Source organism: Vanessa tameamea, chromosome 23 (genome assembly GCF_037043105.1).
Source record: "Vanessa tameamea isolate UH-Manoa-2023 chromosome 23, ilVanTame1 primary haplotype, whole genome shotgun sequence".
Taxonomy (NCBI): Eukaryota; Metazoa; Arthropoda; class Insecta; order Lepidoptera; family Nymphalidae; genus Vanessa; species Vanessa tameamea.
This window is the reverse complement of record NC_087331.1, coordinates 5,682,092-5,701,604: the sequence shown is the minus strand read 5'-3', so window position 1 is coordinate 5,701,604 and position 19,513 is coordinate 5,682,092. Positions and strand designations below refer to the sequence as shown.

Below are 19,513 nucleotides of genomic sequence, written 5' to 3'. Positions count from 1 at the left end.
AGTATTCTTTTTCAACATTTAAAATACAAAGATATATTAGTTAAATACAATTATATATGTATATAATATTTGCTGGCTGGAAGTCAACAAGTATTAGCTCCACGCTTTTTTATCATTTATATAATCTTGTACATACATACATACATTTTTGGTTTAACATTATATAACATTATATATCTTTCCTGAAAGGCCGGCAACGCACCTGCAAGCCCCCCGGTGTTGCAGATGTCCATGGGCGGTGGTAGTCACTTTCCATCAGGTGAGCCTCCTGCTCGTTTGCCTCCTCTAACATAAATAAAAAAAAAAAAATAAAAAAAAAAAAAATAGGTGTGTTTGTACGCTTGCTTGTTCTTGCTGGGTTTCAACAAACCTGTAGGAATTCCAAGACGATCCTGACAGATGTAAGATTCCGATAGAGAAAAAAAACTTAAAGGAAAATACCTTTAACAATATTGGTTCTTAAATTGAGCGAGTTCTCATCCAACGACAATGGGGTTAAAAAAATTTCATGACAGTTTTAAAAATAATATAAAAAAGTCATTAAATGTCCAACTACTAAACCTAGGCCTCTTCTCCCTTCGAGAAAAATGTTTGAAACTTTTTCTTAAAGGTTCCAAAACAGATTGGTGGGCGAATATATATTTTTTTTTTTTTTTTATGTTGTTTTTTTAATATTTTTAATATTTCGTTTTCATTTTATTTTACCTGAATTCAATTGTATTTGTATTATAATTTTGAATAATTCGATTTATTAATAGTAAGTATATTTTTATATGACCTATCGCCATGTATTTTAATATTTTATAGGATTTACTTTATCTAGAATGTATACTGTAACTGCCTTTGACTGGTATAACATGGTGTATTTACTAACAGTATTTAAAACGGGATATTTACCATGTTTTTTAGTTTTATTTGGTGGAGTTCGATATTTCGACATTATCTACGAATGACTCGTGAACAAAAAATAATAAAAAAACATAGTAAATATCCCCTTTTAAATACTGTTAGTAATAAAAATAACCATGTTAATTTAAAATCTTATATGGTGTATTTAGTACCTAAGCATAACATTATTCTATATCATAACACGTATATATGATCGTTCACTTACGAAGGCGCGCCCCTCCATGTTTAATTTTTGGCGTAAATTATAAAACATATTAAAATTAGTATTTTTTTGGCTGTATGTATTCATTTCAGTGGCACGTGGCTTCTATAAAAAAAACTTTGAAATTGGATGACTTTTCGGATATTGCATTCTAAATCCGAACTTGTTATCTTTGATTGTTTTATAAATAAATTTACCAACGATATATCTAAATTAAGAAGTACCTTCGTAAGTACGTTTAGTATTATTAATTAAAAAAGAATATCATTATTAGTTAATTTAATTACATGTTATTTGTTAAGAATAATTATTATCGATGTTTTATACATGGTAATATTTTATATTTTCTTAATACTTCAGCTATATAATTATATATTAAGAGGAACTAACTATTTTTGAAATAGAATCAAGATAATAAATTCGAAAATACGCGAATAAATTCTAAAGAAGACGCAATTAATATTCAATAAAACCTTCAATATTGAAATATGTTATTTTCAATGTAAATTTAATAAAAACTGGAGGACATCGAGGCGAAATGTAAATATTTAAACTTCGTTAAAAGAATTCAACTTTTGTTCAATCAAATATTGGAATTGCAAATTAATAATTCACTCACCAGGCAGATATGGCGCGAAAAACAGCAAAAACATCCAAAAACTTGTTTCCATTTTAAAATATTATACACATTTAGTTCTAAAATACACAATTATGTTATGTTCCTATTTTAAAAAATAATTCTAACGTCACAAAACGTTCCATTTTTAAATGTAATATTTTCATTTTTTACGTTTTTAAAACGCTTCATACTATGATATTATTATTAAATTAGTTCCTTGTTACGAAAAAAATTTCGCGATTTCCCGCTCTTTTATTCTGGAGTAGCGTGCGACTCTCGACGCGTCTCAAATGAAACTGAGGACTGGCAGAGTTTCCTACTAGTTGTTTCCGAACGTTGAAAAATCATGAAGTTAAATATGAAGTAACTTCTTTGGGTGGAATGAGAGTAAAATTTCAAGGTTAATTTTAAATGCAACATTTTAAAATGTAACGTTTGCGTAAAACTACTCTGAATGAATATGATTTCTTTTTTAACTGTATTTTATGGAAATACTGAAATTATTAAGTATTTTTTTTTATCATACACAGTCAATCAATTTATAAATTAAATATTATTTATAAATTGATTTACTGTGTATTTAATTTAAATTTAGAATCTAATATCCATTGTGAATTAGAAATGGCATAGATAAATACTTGCCAAATATACAATTTCTACTAAAAATACAGACAGTCCCAGACTCTTTAAATATTATTTATTAATTAATCTCGTAAGTTTCTTATACACCAGTGGTAGGGGCAAAACAGATTCTTACTGGTGCTACATAATGCCACTCTTGGGCTCTGACGTTTGAAGAGATGATCTTCATAGCGGGAGATATTTCGTATATCCCCGTTTAACTCTTGAATGTAAGTAAATATTTTCGTCATTTCTTTTGCATAATTTTTGCGAATTTGATGCCTTTATATTGCGAGATTTATTTTGAAAGAATAAAGAGAGTAGAAATGTCTTTAAGTATTTAGTATGTTGGTTGTTTTAGATCGTTCCCTCACTGGCAGTACTCGCCTGTAACAAACAATCTAAGATTCGATCATGAGAATTACGTTACAGTACTGACTGACGAAGATACGCCTGTAATTTGATCGTTATATTACAGACGGGCACTTATCTGTATTAGAATCTAAGATTCGATTTTGAGCATTTACCTGCGTTCTATATATTTTACAATGCAATGCTTGATTATGTAAAGTTCTTATATTATCAATAATGTTATAATACAGGCGAATGACTCCAGTAAGATTCGATCCTAGCTATACTAAAGTTGTTATATTTATTAGCGCTAAAAGTCGAACTCTAGTTGAGCCAAAATGGCAAACAAGGTTGAGACCCGAGCATGCACTATTGAACTTTCAAGTCCTTATTTGTATTAATAATACATCTCCAGCTGGGCCAAGAAGGAAGACGTGATATAATTTCACATATAAATATATTTTATTCAAGTTCAATTACGAGCAATTTAATTTATATAAATGTAAGGTTATACATATCATAAATTTAACATTAGGCTACCATCAGTTCGGGATGTGGATTATACCGATTACCAAAATGGAACACGGTAGTTACTCTAATTCATAAATAATTCAAATGTACAGGTAATGATCATATAAAATTATATTATAACGTCGTGCAAGTGTCAGGTGAAACTCTGATTGAAACATGTGAATCCCCAAAGCCGTATTAGAATTATTCCACATAAGCTTTCTCCAAACAAAGGGTTATCTTAGCCTAATATGTCTCAATAGACATTTACAGGCTGATATAACAGAAGTATTTTTTCCTTACTAGTAGCGGAAATTTCAAACTATTATTGCGTTTACAGCGCGACACTACGACGTATGTCTATTGTCAGAAACGTATTTAACAATAGACAAATATGTTGTACTGTTCTTTCTGAGCAGGTGCGCGAGGAGAGCGTCTCCGCTGACACGTTGCTGAAGAAGACTGAAGAGAAGTTGTCAGCACTATGCGCACCTTCTTCTTTAGCTTCCACGACAGTAGGATTGCTCGTACCCCGGGAGCCCTCTTAGCTTGGAGGCCTGCAAAGATGGGCTAACCGTCGGAGCGTCATGAACAAGCGATCCTGTGATACCCCCCGAAGAGGACGAGTGGGTATCACGGGTTTTTAATTTACAGGTGCGGTTCGCCATTGCCGAAAACGCCTGGTCAATCCAGGCGCATGCTTAATTTGTCTATAATGTATGTTGCTTAAAGCAATACATTGTGAGAAATTAACTTAGTTTTTCGTATCATTTATAGTAATTAATTATAAGGTCTTTTCCGTGAAATTCTATCCTACTTAGACTACACAAATTTATTTTCTTACCTTATTTTCTTAGTAGAACAGACTTCGAAACCGTAGGACGGACTAATAACAGTCCTACAATTAGCATTATTTAAATGCTTATTCAAAGGCTTATTGCAATATTTTGATTATATTTATAAATAAAATTTCATCGTTCAATACAACTAGCGTTCGCTCAGAACATGAAATTCGAAATTTGACCATTACCATTATTGAAAATTTGAGAAAAACTTGATCTGAATTTTTTTTCTTATTTACATTTTTTTTAATGATATCACTAAAGTTCCTCTATAGCTACCAACTTAAATTAGTGTGCGCACTGCACACAACAAAATTATATTTGTTTTACTAACGAATGTTTTTGTATAAATATATACATACATATTCCATATCCATTTCTTTAATATCTATAACGCATGTGTCGGACGAAGATAAACCACGTATACACGTGGTACGTTGGTTATATAACCAACCCGCATAATAACAGCAAGATGGAGTAAGCTCCAAATCTTCTCCCCTATAAGAAGGGGCCTTAGAATATCAGCAGTATATAAACAGGATATAACTTTTTTTATATTTGTTAAGTTTTCTTCCTTAAGTTTTCTTTTTAAAGTCAATCATGAAATGACTCTTTATACAAATGGAATTGCGACCCAAGCATGTCAATTCAGCTTTAAATGTATTTATTACATGATTCATTTTTGCTTGTTTAAGATTCAATTTAAAATTATCAACTTTTTTATTTGTTGCTGTTTATATGTCCCTTATGTTGTATTACATAAAGTTCATTATTGGTTGATCAAATTAGAGGCCCTTTTGCAGGATCATATGTAGCGACTTCAGGAACACATGGTTGCTAATTCCACTGGCACCAGATGGCAGTTCAAGTCGGCCATTACTGTATGTCATCTTTGTTGGTTAGGGTTGTAATTCTATCGACAACACCAACATACAAACTTAATGAAAAGATTGAAAATTTTCATTTGAATTCAAATCGTTTGTAATAATAAGATTTTAATATATAAAAATCTTTTATATTTTTATTTAAACGGAAATCTATTTCAATAAGAACAAAGTTAAATTTAAAAAAAAGAATGCACGTAATCATTATCACTCCAATTTTTTGTTATTTTCATGACTTCATTGATCTACGTGTTACATTGTTCGGTTAAAGATGATGAGGCCCCAGGTTCGAAACCCAAGTAGGCTGGAAGTTAGCTGTTATACTTCCGTGCCATAGACATTACGTAAAGTTGACATTATATCTGGTCTCTTCGTGTTGGATTGTTAATCAGATTTTGATATTATACATAGAGAATAGAAAGTGCATCTATGGTTCGGCAGGACATGGCTCTGGGTAGGCGTGGTCCGCTCGCTGTGATTAAACCCGCACCTTGGCTTATCTCCATTAAGAAAATCCGCCATTGCTATAATCGATACAAATAATTTTTTTACATGCCATATTTATTACAGTACCAAATATTTATTATTGGTATTACCAATGAAACGCTGTTAGTATTCTTGTTAAAGTTCTCTCCGCCATGATTCGTATGATACGTACTTTTAGTAGGTAAGTAGCTTATTATTTATATTGAAAGTATACCATTTTTGAAAGTATTATTTTGACATACGCTATACGGATTTTACAAGATAGAACGAGTAACAAACATTCCAATATTACACAACGAATAGGTACAATATTTCGTATAATTTATTTACATTAATTCAATGTAACAAATTTTTGAAAATTAAAAAAAGAAACCGCTATGTAAACGGTCGTTGAAAACAATACAGTATTCTAAAATGTATTCAAATAAATTATGACTTTATTAATTGAAAGCTACAATAAGCAAAGTTGTGTCGGCTTTGGTGAATTATTAATCATTTTGTTCATAATTAATACGTTTCTGTTTGAATAAATATGAGCTAAATTAGTTATAATTAAACGATTCGACTTAACCAACGCCGAATGTATACATAAAATATTAATGAGACCACGTGCGCTGGAATATGTTTAAAAATGTTATTATTGTTAAGATATTAGTATGGAAATGGAAATTGTAGTGGGTAGATCAAATGTCATTTGAGTTTCATACCATTCCAGATTTTAATCTATCGTGTTAAGGTTCATTGTTGCTTGATTGAATTTAATGATTTGATCTTAAATTATTATCAATTTATTTAACCGTTGCTTGTATTTTACGTCTATTATTTACTTTGTAATTTAAATTTGCAGTTTAAACGTAGACCTTAGAGTCTATTATAAGTAAGAAACTTTTATGAAACAGATGTGTATAGCACCCCGTCTCATTATTGTAACTGGTGACAAGGCTGGTCCATCGTTTGATGAAATGTGGTCACCACTGCCAAAAGACATTGGTGCTGTAAGAAATATCAATCATTCCTCATATCACCAATGCATCACCAACATTGGGAATTAAGATGTTAGGTCCCCTGTGCCTGTAGTAAGAATGCCTTACCCATCCTTTAAACTGGAGCACAATAATACCAATTATTGCTGTTTGGCGGTTGAATATATGATGAGCGAGTGTTACCTACCCAGACGGGATTACACAGAGCCCTACCATCAAGTTTTCCAGATTGGTATATCAATAAAATGCTGTTAGCATTCTTGCTAAAGTTCTCTCGGTCATGATTTGTATCATACGAATTTCTTTATATTGAGGGTATACAATTTTTGGAAGTGTTATTTATACGGATTTTACTAACTAAATTGAGTTACAAATATTCCAATATGACATAATAAATATGTACAATATTATATATTATTTTTTATAAATTTTGCGATTACGTATAACCCAAATATTTCCAATGGATTTACTCAATTTAAAAACACGTGGCTGCGCAATGCACATATGGTAAAAGTGACACTTAATAATTAAATTAATTAATTTTTGTCATTTTCTCTTGATGGGTATTTGTTTCATTCAGTTTCAAATCATCCTAAAGAATTTTCATTACAAAATAATACAAAATTCATAAAATTAAATCAAGTAAGTTATAAATAAAAACTTTTAATGTCAAAAATTAATGAAATTTAAAAGTTCAAACGTTTGACCCAAACATGTTATACATTAAAATTTATATAAAACATATAAACTAATTAACTGTGAACCGTCCCGTATTAGGAACAAATTCGAAAAACAAAATGACATAACTAAAATGTTCTATAAATTCTAATACATTAATTAAACGATTTGAGTAATTGAAAATTTTAACTTTTCAAACACAAGTATATAAAGACATATTTGATAAACTGTTTAACATGAAAGTCGAACCGTAATTGAATTAATTGTTTTATTATCGATATAACCTTAGCCCATCACTAGTCTTTGCTGTCTAAAAGCTATTAGCAGTTGCCGTCGGAGGCGCACCTGCGACTGTCATTTCCTACGGAGAGATTACTTACCTTTAACGTTACACGTATGTATATCTGTCACGGTATAGTGCTATTGGACAAATAAGTAGACGTGTCTATGACTGCGTTTGTGTCTATATTGGATTAAAAATTAGAAAAAAATATATCCATAAAGAAAAATATCACTGTCATAAAAACAGTAAAACGTAACAGCCGGTTCATATAGCCTTCTCTCCTGTCCATAAGGTTAAGAGTTTATTCCACAGTCTCAATGCGGGTTGGTGATATAAACGTTTGACACATTTTCATTTAACTTGTCATAGGGTTTTCATGCTTGGTTTGAACCTGCTAACTTAAGTTAAAATTCACCTAACCACTGATCAAATGGGTTATTTTAGCTCTTATGACGTCATTTTTTAATTAATTTTTTAAATAATTTATGTTCGTTATTTACCCAAAATAAGGTATTTAACAATTCAACACGTATGCCTGTTAAAACATTATTTAAACAGACACCCTGTTTCAGTTTTACAGATAGATAAGACCTTAAGGCTTCAGGCGGTACGTTCATAAACTATTGTAATAATCTTGCACCTGATGTTCCCAAGGCGTTTACGAGATCTTGTCTGTGTAAACAAATTCAAACATAAGTAGGTAATTTACGATCTTGTATAGCATGTTAATGAATAAACAAAGTTATCGGACCTGTTTTGACTTTGGACTTTGTGAAATGCCAACTGTGTAGTCACTTATTACATATTTAACCGCTAAACATTAATTTTAATAGGCAACGCGCAGTCTGTTCATATCCCACTGTTGGGCAAAAGCCTCCTCTCCCTTTTGAACAGGATGTTTGGATTACACCACGCTGCTCCAATGAGGGTTAGTGGTTAAACGTGCCAGATTCGCCCCGTGCAGTTTACGTCATGATGTTTTTCTTCACCGCCGAGCACGAGATGAATTATAAATACAAATCAAGGCTTTAAATTCAAAATTAAAGGCTCAGATTCATGTCTTGTTACCACTGGGCCATCACGGTATGTATTTGTCAGATAGTAATGTGTGTGTTGGTTAAAACAATATATTAAAACGTCAGTAAATAATAATTAAAGCGATAGGACTTATTGCGTATTAAAAAAAAGACGCGTCGTTACGCGTCTGCGGAAAATTTTCCGAAAACACAATTTGCCGAAAACACAATTCACCGAATCACAATTTACCGAATCACAATTCAGCGAATCACAATTTGCGCATGTCAACTCATTAACTGAGCAAATTTTACGGAGTCTTCAATCCGCAAGGATAACCGAACTCTGTTATACGAAAAGCATCGACGATCCTTACTTATAAATGTTTTTATACTAATACCAAGAATACAAATGAATAAATTTCCGCTTTCAGCCGCACCCGGAGTCAACGAACGAGGACGTAGCGGGTATATCCATCCATTTTTATATATTTTTTAGTATTTAAATTTGTTTTATATATATTTTTTGTATATTTTGTTCTTCAAATTTTATTTGTTTTTTTCTATTTATGATTCTATCATCGTTGAAATTACGATTTCAAAATATTCGCCGTATGATTTCTGGCCAGGTTTTGGCGTCGCCAATTACGTCTGATATCCGATCCGATCCGAAAAATATTTATAAGTAAGGATAGTCGATGCTTTTCGTATAACAGAGTTCGGTTATCCTAGCGGATTGAAGACTCTGTAAAATTTGCTCAGTTAATGAGTTGACATGCACAAATTATGATTCGGTGAATTGTGATTCGGTGAATTGTGATTCGGTGAATTGTGATTCGGTGAATTGTGTTTTAGGCGAATTGTTCTCTGTGAATTGTGATGCGGTGAATTGTTTTCGGAGAATTTTCCGTAAAACGTCGTTACGCGCTACCCGGAAATTATATTCGCTTTTGATTTTGTACTCGCTTTTGTCACGACAACAACGGGCGAGAATTTTTTTTCAATTATTTATGGAATGTAACAGAATCATGAAAGATCAATAAATTTGCCGGATTTATTTTATGATTATTGAGCAAACTACTAGTAACAATCAAATCAATCTATTTCAAGACGAAATAACGCTTGACGCTTCTCTAATCAGTGCCATCTATTAAGAATCAGTCGATTTAAAGTTGCCTCGACGATATGTAATAAAATCACAAACAATAATAAAAAGGGAATAACGTAGTCTATGAAAAAAGAATACAAAACGACGAAAATCTGTATGTATATCAGTAAGTTATTTTATTAACTTGGTGGTTCTATGTGCAAGCCCGTGGGTTGGTACAACCTACAACCTACTTACCAGATATTATAACGGCGATAGCAATTCTTAGCATTGTTGTTTTCCGGTTTGAAGTGTGAGTGAGCCAGTGTAACTATTAGGGACATAACATCTTATTTCATTGGCGACGTGAGGAATGAATAATATTTCTTACAGCGCCAATAAATATGGGCGATGGTAAACACTTACCATCAGTTGGCCCAGTTGCCCATCCGTCTACATAATATATATCATAAAAAGAAAATTGAAAAAATAGAATTTATTGAAGAGTATTTAATATAAACTCGGCTTCACCCACTCGTAATTCAGTTTATGACTGTGCGAAGGGATATAATATATTACATTCGCGCACGCGGATGAAGAATCTCGGTAGCGACATGCCGACAAATATCATTATTTTAAGCTGAAATCTCATTTTTAATTAACCAAAGTAGTTATACTACCTTCTTCCTGATAAAATCACTTTCAAATTTCTGATTTCGTAGTTTTAGAGTTTATTGATTAAAACTAAACAAATATATGTATAATATCTATGATAATTTAGAAAAATAGGAACTTATCATACTAATAATGTTGTCAATAAGTTCCTCTTTTTCTAAATTATCTGTTGTGACAGTCAACTTATTACTGACTACTAAAAATCCAGCAGCAGACAAACTTCGATGAGTTTCTTTCACCTTATTTAACAGAGAACAAAAAAAAATATCAAGTAACAGAAGGAGTTGGAACGAAAGTCAACTAATTTGTTGAGCAAAAAATGGAAGTTTGATTCCAACTGGCATTTGGTTCAAGTTTTAGACCTCGCTGAAAACAGACTTGCATAAATCTAACTCACGGTAGCGAATTGTTTTTAACAGGACGTCGAGTGGTGTGAGTGAACGCGTATTTGATTAAATATTAATAATTCCACGATCGAATTCCGAAGTAGCTATGCAGCGCAGTCGATAATAACTTCGAACCAATTTCGAAAATTTCTAAGAGATTAATTACATAAAAGTTATTTAAACCAACAGAAACGTGGGCTTTTCAGAGTCGATTTAAGCATATAATCATTTTAAAACGGATCAATATCATGCCTTCACTTATTTTGTATTTCAAATATAGATTTAGAATTGCAATTTAACGCATAGATTTTATTAGTATACGTGATCATAATTTGTACAGTTCTAAATAGTATACAAGCATTTTTTAATCATCATTTTATAAGATATATTAAGTAAATACCAGTACGAAATATTGATGAAAAAAAAGGTAGGTAAAGGATGGCGGAAGGGTGGCAGATATTTTACCGTCAAATAGAAATACTTAGTATTTTTGTGGCTGGTTTGAGCGGTGAGTTACTAAAAGGGTGATGAGCATGAGTGTAGAGGGAGGGAGGGGAAGAGGACGACCTAAGAAGACATGGATGATGCGTGTGAGAAGGGATATGAGAATGATGGATGTGAACGATTAGATGACAAATAATATAAGAGAATGGAAAGAAGACATTCTGTGTTGACTCCAAAGATTAGGACACGCGCAAGGAAAAAAGGTTTGAGCGGTGAGTTAGCCAGTGAAACCACAGGCACCACTGACATAAGATCCTAGCACTCAAAGTTGGTGGCACATTGGCGATGTAAGGAATGGTTAATATTTCTTACAGCGCCACTATCTGTGAGGCTTGGTATCCGCTTACGATAAAGGGGCATAATACACAATATAATCAACATAAAAGACAAATATTAAAAATATATTTATTTAATCGCTCAACGCGTATAACTTGATCATATCGCAAGAAATTGCGGTTGTAGACGAAGTTACTCTCGTGATTATTCAATTATTGCCACAGTTAGGAGTTTTGCGCTGAGCTTAAAAATATCCACGAAATCTTGGAATTACCTTCGCATTTTTAAAGATAGAAATTACATTTTGTTTTATTACGAAAATACTTTATCTGAAGTCGGTTTATTATGAAATTGAATTTCATTAAATTTTATTTTTCGTTCTCTTTTGAATATTTTGTTCTTTATTACATTTTAATTTAATAATATTTTATTGAGTTTAAGTTTATAAATATTATTTTTTTATATATTTGAGTCTATGTAATGTAGATATTAGTAATATGACTTCGTCTTTATGAGAGCCACGTACTTTAACTTTTTCGACTTTTTCGCATTTACACACTGCAGAATGGAGTACGCCCGAAATTAATGAACGGGACTTTGTGATCTGCAGCAAAACGAGCTAATCCAGATTGAACCGGATCGACGAATCAGATGAACAAACTTAGTTTCACAAGAAAGTTATACATTACCGTATGATATATATAATATAATTATTTAAATATAAAACAGTATGGAATACACAAAAAAATAAATTTATTTAATTTTTAAAACTAAAAGATAATTTAGGTAAAATTAGTTTATAAATAATATTAGTATAGATATGTATGCGTTCGTTTATGCTTATCTGCTTATGTGTATGTGTGTGATGATTTTATGTATGTGTGGGTGTTTTTTGTTATCAGAGTCGTAGTATTGTGTTTTTTTTTATCTTTTTTAAATAAAGGTTTTAACATACTGTACAAATCAATTTCTGAATATTCATATAGTTACTCTATATTGAATAACAATTGTTTACCAAGAATGTATAAACACATATACAAAAAACAATACATATGAATAAATTAATTTATATTTCATAAAATTTACGTTTAATATATTCATTTATAAGCAAAGATACATCGTGTTATGAAGACAATATAAAAAAAATACTTCGAAAATGTTGTATATATAATATTTAAAACTGTTTGTTAAATTTCATCATGCCATGTTTCTCCCAATTGCCTCTGCCAAAAGGGGTGTCCCTTCTTTGGGCGCCCGCGCTGAAGTCGACAGATGTGGTCGGGTTCTTATATAAGTTAACATTACCGCCAAGAGAGTAATCAGTTTGTTTGAACATGGGCGTGTGCGTTACACTCGCGTTGGCGCCAAGTTTGTCTCTGAAATAACAAAATAGTCAAAAAAATGTTTTACATTTTTTTAAAACATACGTATTTTATATAAAATTTTTAGTGAAACATTTCATAAGTTCAATTTATAATATATTATTTATATAAAAAATATAATATTGACTCAATTAATTAACGTAAGTATTATATTATCTTATAAATATATTAAGACCATTTAACTTTAATTTATAGTAATATATATTTGTATAAAAAAATCGAAGGATTAGCCTCAAACAATTAGACGTTGAGTTAATAAAGGCAAATCTGTATTAATTCTGTACAACTTAGTCTTCGAATATATAATATAAAAACTAAAGCATTTTAGACTTTAACGCCCGCACATAAGGCCGGTATCAGTTTTAAACATATTAATCACCCGTATCTGAAGTTTAACATTCAATTAAAGACTCTAAAGTGTTGTGATAAAGTACGCAATTGCACACAAACAATCTTGATAAGATTAGTTCCTAATCCGTTTACCCATATGCATACGTATCTTGGATACGCAGATTCCTTTTATGACGGTCTTCAAACGTGACTTCGTGTATTTCAAAATACTCGGTTTACTAGTGGCGATGTAAAATATATGTAATAATTTCACATGGTGTATATTTTGTATTTAATTCGTTTTGTGTTGTATAAAGGACTTTAAATATATATGAATGATCTCTGTGTGAATAGACCCTTATAAACAATTTAATATTAATAATAATATGTATTCCGTCACCGACTAGCATGAACACAAATGAAACATGAATGAAGATTTAGTAGGGCTTGATCGAAGCTGATACCTTAATCCTTAATCTTCAGTTAAGACTGATGTATCGTTTAAATGGGCCATCTCGGCTCTTTGATATGTTTGAAGTAGTACTTCTTTTAGTGCGAGAAAAAAAAAAACACGTCGCTCGGAATAGACAAATTTGCACCTTATCTTATTTTACAATGTTTATTTTATTACATATTTAAATTTCGAATTCGTTTATTTGCGAGAGTGGTTTATTAGTGATGAAAGAAGAATAATTGAAAATTGTAATAATATTTTATTTTTTTGTGTAATTGATTATTTTCAATTAAAAACTCTTTTTAATTACGCCGAAATCTTAGAACTTTTCAAGCGCTTAGATCAAGTATAAGAACTTTGTTTTATTCTTTATACATTTCTTGTTTACATAAATATTCCTAATTCCTGTTCAAATAAAGATGATTTCAGCTGACGGACTAGAATTATCGTAAAATTCGATATCGCAACTATGATTGGCCGAAAAATATAATAAGTCATTTTTCACCAATTGAATTCACTAAGATGAGAAATTTTTATAAACTTACTTGAAGTTGTAATCTACACCAGCACCATGTGTAGCAAAGTTGGGTCCAGCCTTTGGCATAGAGTTGGTTGTGAATGCGTTGACGTCGACTCTGTGATTCTCTGTCCTCATAACGTTAAGATTACTGGAGGCGGTCACTTGGTTGCCGAAGTTTGGTATGTGTTGGGCGGATACACCTATTGAGTGACCAGTCCTGGAAACATAAATTATAAAATGTTAGTTTTTGGTACATTGATAAAACATATTCTTTGTTGCTGAGCTGGTATCGAAAAACAGAGAACTTAAAAGAACAATTTAAATATTATTCGGACGCGTTGGCGTTGGCGACATCGCCAATGCATCGCCAAATTTGGGAGTTAATTATGTCCCTTGTGCCTGTAGTTACACTAACTCACATTTCAAACGGGAACACAACAATACTAATTGTATTGCTATTTGACGGTAGAATATCTGATATGGGTGGTATCCACTTAGAAGGGAACACATCACAAACCTGCGCGATAGACGTATACATATGTAATTATAATGTAAATTGTTGGTGTTTTTAGAATAATTTCTAATTCTTTAGCCTTACATTAGGGCCTATGGGAACAGAGAAGTTACGCTCAACGAGGATAAAGCCGCGCGTTTAGATTTTATTGTATTGTTCAAGATAAAAACGATCCAATCACAGACTAGTAAATTAAAAACGTTAAGCACTGTGGTGAATCGATCGAATGTGCTGACATCGATGATTTTTTCACATAATATTTTATTTGTGACTGAGCTCCGGCGTGAAAGATGAGTCAGTCAGTTTAAATACAGAAACAAGGAACACAAGGTTACATTCACCTTGTTAATATCTTATTGCTGCATTAACTATAGTTGACGGTTAAAAATTTATCTACATATTATGCCTTACGAAAAAAAATCTTCCCGTCCTAATGTTAGGCTAAGACCTTCTCTCTGCTACAGGAAAAAGTTGGAAGGTTATACCAACACACTGGCTTCCATATGATGTTTTCCTTCACAACCAAGGACGAGATGAATTATAAACACAAATAAATCTTTTTTGGTAGGGCTCTCTGCAAGATCATCTGGGTAGATACCACCCGCACATCATATTTTCTACCATGCAGCAATACCATGATTCCCGTTTGAAGGATAAGCCAGTGTAACTACAAGCACAAGGGATATAACATCTCAGTTCCCAAGTTTGGTGGAGCATTAGTTATGTAATAAATGGTTAAATTTCATACGACAGCAATGGTGACCACATATCATCAGGTGGTCTATCTATCGAATACACCGATGCCTTTAAAAAAGCATTAATATTCAAACTTATTTACTGCATGCATTTAGGGTTTGAACTTCATCTCATCTCTCAGTCGAAGGACGTCTACTGCTGGACATAGGCCTCCCCCAAAGATCGCCACAACGACCGGTCTTGTGCAGCTCGCAACCAACGGCTTCCCGCAACCTTAACCTACCCACGCTGCATCTTCCGGTCTGTCTGGACTCATTAGAAAAATGGAAAATACTTACGCATGTTCTACACCCAGTCCACCACCAGCCACTTTATAAGACGGCGCATTTAAATTTCTCGGGTCAGGTACATCCCTCTGTCCCGCAACGAAGACATTTGCATTCACCGTATGATTATCGAACTCTTTAGCTCCGTTTATATGAAAATTCCTTGTTTTGTCAGCGTTCTCCGATACATTACCAGTGAGCGGCATTTTTGTAAAATATCAGTGACGTCACTTATATCAATAAGGAATGAGAATTGAAAAGCAAGTGCACCGTCCTGTGCGCTTGATAGGCTATATATAGTTTGCAATGTGTTAGTGATGCGCTTAGGTAGTCGATAGTATATTTTTATATATTAAATATTTTTTAAAATTCATATATCAATTTTTATCGTAAGCCTTGAGCAATTTCCACGTATCGTTAGTGTTGAAGTATACGTTTGGACAAAAAGTGTAATAAAAAATTCTACATAGATAATACACTTTTGTTTTCGAATATATATATTGATGATTTTGAAAATCTATTCAATTCGTCCTTATTATAACGCCCGAACATAAATACGATTTTAAATAAGGTTTCATTAAGTGGATTTAAAAAATGGGGGAAATAAAACTGCTGAGTATTTTTATAGCACTGCACTTTCTCCTACACGATATAAATATAGTAAAGAAAATATTATAGAAATATCAATCAGACGATACAATTATATTTAATATGTAATTTAATCTTTAAATCTTTATAAGTGGTGTGGTTATCGATTTAAATGCATATCTAGAAACTAAATTTAAAAAAAATTGTCCCACGTGGACTGGGAGTTGTAACAAAGTTCGTTGTATATTATGTATCAAATAACAGAAACAACTATGTATATAAATTAACAATGCTTGAGAAGAATTAAATCACAACACAATTTTTTTTTATTAAAAAACCTATGAAAGTAAAAGAATAACAAATAAATGGTTTAATTAAATTGTATGCAATAAAAAGAGACAGAGTAATAGTTACGCATATTGCAGGTTAATTTAACAGCACCGAAGTCGATAAATTTTTTTCAATAAAAAAAATCGTAAGAATTTTCATTATTAATATTTAAAAAAATATTATTTAGCGCACATCACTTCGTTTTATTCACCGCTGGTTTAGCTGGGAATTCCCAGGACTCCCACTCATTGTTAAACTTATCTTGTATAGGTTATACTCAGTTTCACTTGCGTTTTTTATTAAATATAACCAATAATATAGTATATTGCGTAAGATAATATTTAAACAGATTTCTGTCTGTATATTATCAAATAAATTCACCTCAGATTAGATGATTCTCTTATCATAATTTTACTATTCATTTTACTGTACAAACAGAAAATAGACAACTTGTATTTAAAGTATTGTAATTGTCTTAAGTTGTCAACAAAAGTTATAGGCAAATATCAAAAGTCGTTTTTCGGTTATAGACAGTTGACATCAAAGTCAGTTCGAAGAAATACGAATTCTTATTTCGATATGGCGTGCACAAAATGGAATAAAATATTTGTGACATTGAAATTGCAGCAGTAACAAACACTGAATTATTCAATATTTAATTTCACCATTAACGTCACAAACAGAAATAATTACTTTCCTTTTTTTATACTTAGACATAAATATCAATCATTTAAATTTATCATATCATTTTTTTTTTACAAACAGACATAGTTACACTCTCGTCATACATCTATTTGTATGGTGAAATCATGAGGAGGCGCTAATCTTGTATAATGACATGAAAAACATATAAGAGGCTATGTCGATACCTGTGTTTAGTATATAATAAAATGTTAAATCATTTCTTAAATCTAGCTGACACATCCTTAGACAAGTGCGTAACAAACAAACGAACTGAGCTTTATGAATATTAGTATCGAATACATATTAAACAAGACCAGTCGACTCTTTACAACTAAGAACTCACTTACAATTAAAGTAAACAAATATTTATTGTATTGTATTTAATTGACACTTGTTTAAATCTAGTCGAATAAGAGTAACTACTGAGTTTTCCAGCAGTTCTTTTCGGTAGAACATTTAGAACGGGTGGTGTCAAAAGTGATTTATTCAGAAAGATTTCACGAAGAGTTGAACACAAGATAAATTATAAGCACAATTTATTTGTGCATACACGAATATTCAGAGGTGCTTGACAGGATTTGAACACTTAATCTTCTGTTAAGATTCACGTAGTCTGACTGTGCGATTGATTTTAAGTATATAAGTTGAAATATATTGAAATATTTTTTTTAAAAAAGAATTTTTATTATAGTACTATTTCCAGTGTCAGTTATTAAAAAATATATTTAAAATGTCTATTTAATTTAATCGTTATTTATATGATAATAGAATATACATTTGATTGACTCGACTTATTATGGAGCAGGAAATGAATCAAACTCAATTAAATCCTAATTGTTCGGGGAATCACTTCTACTTACTAGTGACAGGACTAAACTAGTTCTATGCGTGTGAGCATGAGTAAGCTGATCAAGAATGATAATATTATAAAATATATTTAATTTGAATTTAGAATAATCTATGTTTATATTATTTAAAGAGCCCTAAAGGCTCTATAAATGGCTGAGTTTTGGGGTCGAGTTCGAATTTTTATTCATCATTTTGATTAACGAGGCGAAAGAATAAATTAAAAAATAAAATAATAAATTAAAAATATATGTGTAGGAAGAATTGAAAAGAAATTGTCGCAGGTCCAGTAAATTTTATAATGTAACATAGGTTACGCCTTCGTAAGATAAGTATTTTGACAAGAGCAGTTCAGGCTTAGACGACCTAGCCGAATTTTGGCTAAAGAGACCAATCATATCCAAACACTGCACGGGACACTATATAGCAAAACAAGGTAACTCTCATGACAGGGTGGAATGTATTCCAATACAACTAGGGCACAATTCTACTAACAAATGGTTAATTTATCACTATCGAATCCAAACGTAATCGTTGCCTCCTGAACCTTTATAAATTAGTAGAATTGCCCCCAGTGGCAATATCAATTTTGTGGGAATTTTAAAGAGCGACCTTTAGTACGAATTCGGTCATGTTCGAATACGAATTTCCACCAGCGTCTTTTCTGATCATTTTATTTCGATTGTTTTGAAATAAATTCCTAGTTTTTATACATTTTCGGAAAGCTAATTAAACGATTATGTTTTTAAAATAATTTGCAGAACAAGTTTCATAATGATTTTTGTTGTTTTTCAGGCATATTTGAGAAAAAAAAATATTGAAATAATATCATTTTCCGTCTCGCAATTTTAAATTTGGACCGATAATTATTGTTTAAATATTGAAAAATATCCAATATTTAATCGTTTTTATAAATCAGAAGAAAAAAGCAGATTTTAATCGAAACTTTTTTTTTTAATAAATTTTTGAAGTTGCAATTTTGACTTATTTTAAAAAAATCTAAAAAACGTGATAACTCAAAAATGGTTCACTTTTGCATCATGCGTATGGGGGTTAAAATTATCGCAAATAGTCACCCCTATCACCTCCTAACGGGGATACGTCGAATTGCCAATAACCCTGTATATTATTCTATCGTTTTCACTTGAAGTACTCACAAGTTATTTGTTATAAGTGCTATTAGATCTTATCAATACGACGAGTTACTGATAAAATTAATAATATAATATGAATCATTGAAATTCATATTGCATTAGCAAAATCCGACAGACTCTCTTGTGCCATAGCAATGGTTGGTTTACATCTATACAGATATTATAATTGCGAAAGTTACTCTGTCCGTCTGATTATCAGTCTGTGTGTCTGTTGCTCTTTCGTGGTCAGACTAATGAACTGAATTTGATGAAATTTGATAGGAAGCAATCTTGATCTCCATGGAAGGAGAAAGGCTTTTATTTGTATGCAACAGCTAGTATTCCATAAATAATTGTAATGGCGATTTGTGTAAGAGTTTTTTTTTTATGAAATATGAATA

At 31.5% G+C, this 19,513-nt stretch overlaps 2 protein-coding genes across 2 annotated transcripts in view; both read right to left on the bottom strand.

Moving 5' to 3' along the window:
• Positions 1-2,008, bottom strand: part of LOC113401871 (cell adhesion molecule Dscam2-like) — a 90,523-nt gene extending 88,515 nt beyond the window's left edge. Inside the window, exon 1 of the mRNA XM_026641946.2 lies at positions 1,731-2,008. Within this exon, the coding sequence (XP_026497731.2) occupies positions 1,731-1,782 (52 nt within the window). The 5' untranslated portion in view covers positions 1,783-2,008. The remainder of the gene's footprint in view (positions 1-1,730) is intronic.
• Positions 2,009-12,455: 10,447 nt separating this feature from the next.
• LOC113401872 (attacin-B-like) lies at positions 12,456-15,802 on the bottom strand. Its single transcript, XM_026641947.2, has 3 exons — positions 15,544-15,802; positions 14,021-14,212; positions 12,456-12,685 (listed from the first exon to the last, which is right to left on the bottom strand). Exons 1-3 carry the CDS (start codon positions 15,735-15,737, stop codon positions 12,484-12,486), a joined length of 588 nt encoding a protein of 195 aa, XP_026497732.2. The 5' UTR covers positions 15,738-15,802; the 3' UTR covers positions 12,456-12,483.
• Between the last annotated feature and the right edge of the window lie 3,711 nt (positions 15,803-19,513).

Coding starts and splice junctions, on each gene's coding strand:
- LOC113401872 (XM_026641947.2), bottom strand. CDS start 15,737: ATGCCGCTCACTGGTAATGTATCGGAGAACGCTGACAAAACAAGGAAT. Junction 14,213..15,543: donor GGACTGGGTGTAGAACATGC/GTAAGTATTTTC, acceptor TTATGTTTCCAG/GACTGGTCACTCAATAGGTG. Junction 12,686..14,020: donor GGTGTAGATTACAACTTCAA/GTAAGTTTATAA, acceptor TTGTTATTTCAG/AGACAAACTTGGCGCCAACG.